We start from the raw sequence: 9,609 nt of genomic DNA on the forward strand, positions 1-9,609 counted from the left end.
TTTGTGTGTGTGTGTGTGTTTGTGTGTGTGAGTGAGTGTGTGTGTTTGTGTGTATGTATGTATATATATATATATATATATATATGCGTGTGCGTGTGTGTGTATGTGTGTATATGTGCATGTATATATATATATATATTGAAATCCCCGTGGACACCAATGATATATACCATACACGTGCCCGAGGGCTCACACCAGTGTTGGCACGACGTGTCGTTTATTTCCGATACTTTTGTTTAGCCATCTCGAAAGTGCTTTTTTTTTTGCTTTTTAAAGTTGTCACGCATTTCCGCCTAGTATAAATGAAGCTTGAATGATTCATGCAGCAAAAGGCTTCGTCACTTGTCCATCCTCCATCTCTATTCTATCCAATATATCTATACCATATCAATCTATCTATATCTTGTCCAACACGTCTAATACTATGGTGGTTTCTACTGCCCGCTATGTTCTTACGTTCTGTGTGAACTATTCCTAAAGCAACTCCCTCATATATTGCACCTTAAATCCCCTCGTCACCGCTCTTTCGGGTTTCTTCTCTTTGATTCAGTGTTTGGCCGTGTGCCCAAGTTTCTCTCGTTTGAACAGCAACCGTTTACGGAGGATACCTACATCGAAGAGGTCGCACCAAACACGCAGGAGGGCCGCGCACAGTAAGTGTCTTTCGTCGAGACGGAGATGGTACTATCATGAATTGCTGCTGATTATTTTACACTGCCTCGCGATGGTGGAATTTTGTTTGCAATGTGGGAATCACTGGCGGAGTGGAGTGTCCACATACACAAATATGTCTTTTACTTAAAGAGTTTTCAGTCATTCTTGTATACATACTCGATACACGACGCCTGGCAAGTCCATGGTAGGTGTACGGGCTTACACGTCTGTGTATAAGTAATCAACTTGATAACTCTTATGAACTAAGAGTCTCGCTTCAATTATTTCTGTGCTATTTTCAGATGTCGGTTATTCGTCAACAACACCGTGCGCTGGCGCCATGTGGTGGACAGGGATGGTAAGCAAGTCATAGACCCCACGACAGGCGATCCAAAGATGGAGAGCAATGCCAGATTTGTCAAGTATGTTGTAGCGTGGGGTAGTATGGTGACCTACTAGTGCGGTTTGACGTGGGACTGTGTTTCTGTGTGTATAAGCGACGGCAGGTGACAAACCCCCTGCACCTGTACTCTTGATGAGATGCATTGATTTATTTGTCATTGATGGTTTTTTTTCATCAAAACACGGCAAGACATACTGTACGCTGTCCACATGGACGATGGCGTGTCTTTTGCGCTCAAGTACGTACTCATCTCGCCCCATTCTGTGAACGACGGTGCCGGCAGATGGGATGATGGATCCTCATCGTTAGTTATTGGAGACGAGGTCATCGACGTGGCGGAGAAGTCTATTCACGAAGGCAACACACACATGTAAGCCATGTTTCAGTGTGATTACTATACCATGGCAGCAGCATGTATGTGTGAATTACACGTGATATTATACCGACTATTTATAAAGCCAAACACTCACATGATTGATATAAGAAAAAGGTCTGCTAGAACTATTATCTTTTGGATTGGCACTCCGAGATCGCAGACTCGTGGTTTATTCCGTATGAGATATTTTTGAATCGCGATGGTATAGCACAGATATAGGTTTTCCAGTTCGAGATAGTCGTATGAAATGTATGACCACAAAATTAACGTATACATATGTCAACCCCGCATGTAAATGTGATACTACACAGTCATGATGCAAATCCCGTTCGCATCTGGTAGTGGTAGTTAGATCACTTCTGCAGGAATCCTACAGTGTGTTCTGTAGGTCTTACTGCAAGCTCTGGAAGCTACGATAGGGGTCAAATATATGTCGCCATGGTACGGCACGCGCGAAACACAAAGTAGATGAACACGTGAGCGGCAGTTGAGGTGCAAAAGCAAAATGTGAAAACGGATGCATGCTGCCAATACCTGCTCAGTGATATTTAGTTTGATCTATCACATCGCGCCATATGTACTGTTTAGTGTATCTTCTCTCCTCATACTGCCATAAGGTTCAAGAGTATAAGACTAGCCTATCAGCGTGAGGCGTATACGAGTCTACTATTCACCCACATCCTTCTAACCAAATGTCCGATTGGTCGCGCACACACAGATTCATGCGATCAAAGCCGTCGCTATACGCCGAGACGGTAGTGACCCACAAGTACACCTTTGCCCCGGCATCGTCGAATTCGCTCACACATAAGATCATGAAAGATAAGATGGCCAGCCGATACGAGAAGAGCACGGCGGTGAGTAAACTTCTGCCCGAGTATATGCTACTATGACTATGTATATGTGCCTGTATCAGACCACGTGCTACTTTATCAAGGTATAAATTTTGGAGGTTGTTGCTAGTCTTCGAATTAGTTGGTGATTATTTGGCAATGCTCTTCTCACACCTGACTGCTGGTCTGTATGTTTGATTGTGGTATCTGTTCAGTGTCGTGAGCTTCCGGCTGTACTCCAGGCCATGATACATTGCTTTGATTGCAACCACATCTCAATAGGGCAAACCACAAGGGCAGCTTTCATGGTTGTCTCGGCTCTGGCTCATATTTGGATTGCACGCGCTTGTTTTCCAGTCAATTTAGTATTGGGGACAAGATCCATATGCTCGTATGGTCTACATACCAATTCTGATTTGTGTTTGTGGCACTGTGAGATATCTAGGATGTTTAAAGGTGTGAAATGTTTCATGGAATGTGTTGGTGCAATTCTGTGTACAAACTACAACTGTTATCGAATTCAAATACAATCTCTATCCATTGCATCTCCACAAACTTATGCTCTTACAGATCAAGACCATCGTGGTGTCGGAAGATCCCACCAAAACTAATAGAGATCTGGCGAAGAAGGAAGACGAGAAAAATAGTGTCAAGCGTAAATTGGATAATAAGAGGCGAAAGGTGTGTACGCCCTGGTATGAGGGCCAACCGAATTCCAGAACTATCTGCAGAAGTGTTTGTTTGACTTTGTAGTGGTTGTTGTATGTTCAACTAATGCACCCTCTCGCCCCAATTAGCAGCACGGTCCTTTGGCTGACAAGCTGATAGCATTGTATTTCGCCTTGCGTGCTTTTTTAGTGTCCGTTTTGCGAAGTATGGTGTGACCGTCGAAGGTCTACCTTCACCCATAAAAAAATCAGGTCCATTGCCATCCACATGATTATAACGCTCCTCTACGTACCACTGATTTCTTCGTGCTTGTTTATATCGAGATCTCGTGTCTTTGTGTATATGTGCATTCGCGTTAAAGCACGTGTGTGTCGTCAATCCTGCGGCTGTGCTTGCGTGGGGTTGAATGGGCTATAAACCCTGTCTATACCCTAATATCTCTAATTTTTTCGCCCACCTAATTATTTTTACATGTTATTGCCATTGTCGAAAATATAATACCGCTTTGCCCCTCAATAATTGCACACTGCAGGAATTGATGAAGCAGAGCAAACTCAACTCCAGATTCCTGGAGGATGGACAGGATGACGACTTCAGTAGTGGCAGCGAAGAGGTAAGAATGTCTAGCATCCTGAAGTTTCTAGTACTACTCAATGCCGTATTCATCGATGATTGGCTACTCATGTCGTATTCATCGGTGACTGTCCTTCTTTATGTCTTATTGACCGGTGACTGTCTTACTTCTGTCTTATCCGATTGCAACTTCCACGTGCGCCGCATTGCACACAAATAGTTCTGATCCGCATCAGTTTGCGTAAGGGCTTGACTGACACGTGATCAGCTGATGTTCGTGACAGGCATGCATGTAGACAGTACCCGTACATGCTATGTGCACACACATACGCAGATCCTATCGGCTGAAAGAGTCTTTACCTACTTCTTTTGATGTGTGCAAAACGTTCGCTCGCACGTAATTACAAGTCGGATATCGGAAATTACTATCTAAATGACGTGTATGCGATGAGCTGCAGATTTAAACTTGTACTGTACTGTACATGCTTTATTCATGCGAGCGTCGCGCACCACACACACATTCACGAGTGTGTTAAAAGTTTGCACGAGCCTTTCTGTATTAATGCGAATCCGCGCATACGTATCTGCCCATCGGTGAGCACTGATAGATTCAACTTGTGAATGTAGCGTAACCGATACTATCCGTGTGGCGATGCTGAGACACTGTCACACGCTTCGGCTATAAAGCGGCTGCATGCCGTAGAGCGACTGGCCTGGTAGTGATCCCATTATTTAGTGGAACTGATATTTTGTACTCGTCTTGGTATTGATGTACTGCAGGACTTTGAGCAGAATGTGCGGGCAATGAAATCCATAAGCGGTAAAAGAAGAGACGATTACAGGTACGTACTATATATTGGCGACCCTTCCAGGTCTGATGGCGTACCACCTTGTTGTGATCATTGGTTGTTATTTAGGTATTAAATGACTGTCACAGAGATCACTTACCCTGCAACACCAACGATTCGCTTACCCATACACGGCTATATACGGTATTGGAAATGCGTATGTGAGACGGGCAGATAATGAGTGGGTTATGTCGATTTTATTGCCACAGTTTACTTAGCTGTGGCGTTTACTACTGAAGACTCGCCGCCCCGCCGTCTGGAGGGCACGAATCATGCTCGTGTCGATGTATGTATATACGCATGTGTGTGTGTTCGAATATCTTATACTCTTGATTGTACACTTCATCCAGTATACGTATTATCCTGTCAAACCACTTATCTAGCAGGAGATGAGTAGTCATCGATGTTACGAGCCTTAACCTTACAACCTCCTTGGTGTACACTAATTTGTGCCACAGTTTTCACTCATGTTCGCTGTCAAAGAGAGCAGGTGCTAAGTACTAATACGCTTGAATATATGTTTACATCGTCGGAAACTCGACACCACAGCAGTGATGAAGAAGCAGAAGAAAGTCGTTCTGAGAGTGGAGGTGAAAGCGACAAGGAGCGGAGGTTGAAGAATGCTAAGCGTGCGGCTTCGGATGATGACAACAGTGACAGTGATGGTATGTGTTGCTGAGCTTGTAGCATTCATTGTAAAATGTGATTGCAGATGTGGCTTATAGTTGTTAGTGCGAGAATAACCGCCTTGTGACCATTATGAAATCGCGCGTCTACCGTATGCATCATGACGTACGCAGATATTTCGTCAGTATATAACGTCACACTGTGCATAAAACGTGACTAGAATAAGGCACAGAATGCCGGCGGTGAAGTGCTCGCCACGCAACCAGCATTGCTGTTGAGCAACTGTGTAGTGTTAGTGTGGAGGCTGCACCACGAGACGTAGCTTGTTTACGACTATCACGGGAAATCAGTGCAAACTACACATCGCTTCAGCCCATTCCAACTAATATCCAATTTCAGGCCTTAGGCTGACCGCGATTGTCTCAAGGTTTGTTTTAGTAGTACACCTCATGTGGCCTATATTTTAATCGCGTGCGTCGACGCGTCCATACAGATGGCAAGAACAAATCCAAGAAAAAGACTAGATACTCCGATGACGACGATAGTGGAAGCGACCTGTTTGGCGACGATTAATCTACAACCACACAGAGCCAGAGACCATACTGTCAAAACAACCGACAGCCGTCACTAAGACTCGTAGAAAGCGTGCAATAAAGCGACCTTCCGCATATTGCAATACAATGGACTGTAGTCGTCGATTTTTATAGATCAACAAATGCTCATTTGTTACCGGTATAGATGGAATCCCAACTACTGAAAGCAGTGGTCTATCAATTTAGACACATCATTGCCATGTTGTCGGATGAGACGAGCGTTGTGAGCTCGGTCAGTGAAGCCGAGCTCAATCAGTAGATCCATAGCTTGCAGATCCGAGTAGTTCAGGAAAGCATCCTATATTTAACGAGTCAAATCAGTTCGAATTTAGTCACTTTATTCCAACGATAATCGATATTCCTCCTGCAAACATAGAAGTAAGACTATTGACGCCCGGATAAACTGTTTGTATGCTATCGGCGTGTCTTACACCTTAAACCCGTATCCAACATATTCAATGAACAACCCGTAGTCGAGCCAAGCCAGGAACCCAGACATGCACACGGTAGAATTAAGTAACATCTGTGATCAGTCCCTCACTAAGCCTTGGATTGCACACACGTACAGATGCTTAACACGCTGAATGTCATGTCAAGCATACTGCATTCACAATACCTCGAAGCCATCCTCCACATCGCCCGCAGGGCTTGCTACACCCGCTATAGCATGGCCTGTCTCGTCGTACCATGCATCGTCAGCCCCACTTGACCAATCCTCTCCCACGGACGGGTAGAGTCTCCACCCAGAAACCGGCTTGGCGGTGGCTTCCGTGTCATGCAAATCACTTCCCTCACCTGTCTTCTCAAAAGGCTTGTTTCCCCTAGCCACTGCCGTTGGTGTGCTGTAAGCAGAGAAAACCTCATCGTGCTCAGAGTTATGTGTGACCACATCATCCACAGACGGGTAGATGCGAGAGCTTCGCACATCCAGCTCCCTGACTGCGGCCGTACTCTCTTTCACAATAGGCTCAGTGGACGTATCCGCCTCGAATACCCCTCCCTCCTCCCGAGCTTTCACGACATTCTCCTTGTTCCTATCAACAAACTGCTGCCACTGACTGTCCCAATCACGCCAACTGCGCGGTGCCTCCACCTGACTACCACCCGTCGGCGTGCTTGTCCGGGTGACTGTTAGCGTGCCAGTGCCTGTCTGTGTCGGTGTGAGAGGTTGTACCAGCGGCTGTAACAGCGACTGCGGATGAGTAGCCGACGGTAGTACAAGAGGGATAGCCGTGGGCAGTGCATCAGGGGTGGTCGTGGATAGTACAGGAGGGGGTGTCTTGGGCAAAGGTGGTCTCATTTGTGGGTCTTGAACCCCCGCAAATGGCTCAGAAACCGATTGTTCTTTTGGAATCGGTGTGGCAGTTATCTTGGCAGCTTTGGGTGGTTGGGAGGAAGATGTTGTTCGCCTACCCCGGAACCTGCGGTCTCGCCTTGTGCATCGAGAGGGCAGAGGGGTTTTTGTACGCGTACACTTCGCACTCACATCGCTCGCCTCGCCCGTGTCGGCAGTGCTGCCTGTATTCGCACTCCCCCTTTCGGAGGCTGCTGCTACTTCGGCTGCGACGGCACACAAGGTCTCATTTCCTAGTACAGGTACAGGGGTGACAGGTACCGCACTTGCAAAAGCCTGTGCGTCTGTGTCTGTGCTTGTATTGCTAAGCGGACCAGCTCCGGCGGGAGCCCATTTATCCCAGCCAAACCATCCACGGCCAATGCCCACACCACGCCCACGCGCAGCCATAGGGCCCATACCCATACCCATACCCATACACATACCCATACCCATACCCATACCTCTACCACCCCTACCTCTACCTCCACGCGCTACCGACCCACACATCCCTCTACCCCCGCGCCTACCACAGGAACGTCGGCGCGTACTCAGCTGCTCAGCGGATTTGATCTCTGATCGCGTCTCGTGAGTCAAAGGACGGCGTATCAGGTACAGCACGTGGTCGGGAGAGTGGCCGGTCGTGGCCATGCAGGTGGCGCACAGGTCAAAGTCAGCACACACAAAGCACTTGAAACGCACACCCAGGATATAGGTGTCACACACGTCGCACTTGACACCTGGGTGGGCACACAGGTCCTCTGCCACATTGCTGCCACTCGCATTCAGTGTGAAACTGCTGACATTGCGCTCGCCTTCGATTGCACTACCTGACAATACATTGCTCTGAGTTGTTTCAACTGCAGCAGACCGGTTCGTATTGCCAGCAACCCCGGCTGCCACATCGCCCCGTGTCGGATTTGCCGGATTATCTGAGCTTTGTGAAGGGGTCTCAAGTTTCTTCACCAACCCTGGATTCAACACACCTCGCATCAGCCGCTGCATACTGCAAGCAAGGTCTTCGGTATCCACCTGCTGCACCAGCTTGCCTACACTCTGCTGTACACTCCTACCAATATCATCCACAATTTCATCCACGTGAGCCATGGTCACACTCTTGACCATGTTGGTCAACAAAGCATTGACTTGCACTCGTTCCTCATCAATTGGCACGTCTTCGCCAATGTCGCTGCCCTTGTTACACAATGCCGGACTTGCCTCAGAGTGTTTCTCCGTTGCCGATATGGGATTCCGTTCAGGTGACGCGATAGTAGATCCTTCTTTCTCAGTCACGCCCACTGCATGTTGAGCAGTTTCAAACTGTGCATCGAAACAAAGGGTTTCTGTTTTCGATGCAGACACCACGTCTGAGCTGTTTGTGTTCATATTCTTTAGACTCGAATTCCTAATCGGTTGCCCTGCAGCTAAGCCACCACCCTCCATGTCTCCTTTCGCACACAATCCCACATCTGAATCACGAACACACTTTACGACAGGCTGTGCCATCTTCGGAGTATGAGATATCTCATCCACATACACAAACACCCGCAATTTATCATGCAGCTTAGCAAGACTATCACGAGCCTCACAAAAGTCAGCTTCACACACGATGGTCACGTAATCCCCTTCATCGTCGGCATACTTCGCTCTGAAACTAGGAAGATTATACAGCCGAGAGATCTGAGTTCTTAAATGACCCCAGGAATGAGCATTAAACCGCTTGATATTGCCGTATAAATCGGATTGTACTTTGATTGACATCATTGAAGAATAGTTCATGAATCTACGTGTACAAACATACGGTACATCTGAGGATGAAATTATGAGAACCAACGATATACATGTACATATATATATATATATAAATACAGACTCCTCTAATTTATATTCGGATATGCCTGTGTACGCAATCAATTTACTCCAAATGACTCATCGATGTTGCTTGATGGATAAGTGGAAATAAAAATACTTTGGAAAATGAAAATGTATGTATGTACATACGTCGATATACATTAAAAATGTATATGTATGCTTTTTTCTGGCTTGGCTATTTTATTATATTGTAGTGTTGGGAAGTGATTATTACGGCCAGCGTACGTAGCGATTTAAAGAGCAGTTGAACCTGTGACTAGCGACTTACAGTTGTATTAAATGGGCTCGAACACCGCGTGTGGACTTAATTTCATATATTCACCTTAATGTTCGAATGGTATGATGTACACACCGCCGATGTGAGGAACTCTTTTTATCGCCAATACTGAGCAGCGAACAAGCAACTACTTCAATTCGGAACCAAATCCCGTTCGTTCCTTGCTTTTGTGATCCAACTGTGAGTCTCTTACGCAATCGGAGCGTCTTGTGTCTTACCTTCGAACGACTCCCTTGCTTTGCTTCGAATTCTATACACAATTGGTGTCTCGCCGGACATCCGGCTTCTCCCCACGATGTCGGCGCTTGTATACCTCTGCATCTCACATTTTATGTTTTCTAAAACGTACTCATCTCACAAGAATCAGTTGGCAGTCGGTTACGCGTCGTCTTCAATCTCCACTCGTACGAACTATTTCCAAACTCCTCGACAGTTTTACCCGTTATTCTTGTCGGGATATTTAAAATACAGAGTATACACATATATATTTATTTGTGTGTGTGTGTGTGTGTGTGTGTGTGTGTGTGTGTGTGTGTGTGTCTTGTGTGTGT

At 46.2% G+C, this 9,609-nt stretch overlaps 2 protein-coding genes across 2 annotated transcripts; one reads left to right on the forward strand and one right to left on the reverse strand.

Annotated features, from left to right (window-relative positions):
* Window positions 1-424: 424 nt before the first annotated feature.
* SARC_03993 (hypothetical protein) lies at window positions 425-8,744 on the forward strand (the record flags this gene model as incomplete). The annotated part of the gene is made up of 10 exons (XM_014302196.1): window positions 425-461; window positions 551-653; window positions 957-1,076; window positions 1,341-1,427; window positions 2,152-2,290; window positions 2,837-2,947; window positions 3,468-3,548; window positions 4,289-4,350; window positions 4,906-5,021; window positions 5,477-8,744. 10 exons carry the CDS (start codon window positions 425-427, stop codon window positions 5,554-5,556), a joined length of 936 nt encoding a protein of 311 aa, XP_014157671.1. The 3' UTR covers window positions 5,557-8,744.
* Window positions 4,538-8,751, reverse strand: SARC_03994 (hypothetical protein). The gene has a single exon (XM_014302197.1). It carries the CDS (start codon window positions 8,686-8,688, stop codon window positions 6,184-6,186), a length of 2,505 nt encoding a protein of 834 aa, XP_014157672.1. The 5' UTR covers window positions 8,689-8,751; the 3' UTR covers window positions 4,538-6,183.
* Between the last annotated feature and the right edge of the window lie 858 nt (window positions 8,752-9,609).

The sequence above is a fragment of the Sphaeroforma arctica genome (assembly GCF_001186125.1).
Source record: "Sphaeroforma arctica JP610 unplaced genomic scaffold supercont1.214, whole genome shotgun sequence".
NCBI classification, from domain to species: Eukaryota; class Ichthyosporea; order Ichthyophonida; genus Sphaeroforma; species Sphaeroforma arctica.

What these genes read in the sequence shown, in the direction of transcription:
- SARC_03994 (XM_014302197.1), bottom strand. Translation starts at nt 8,688, where the DNA reads ATGAACTATTCTTCAATGATGTCAATCAAAGTACAATCCGATTTATAC.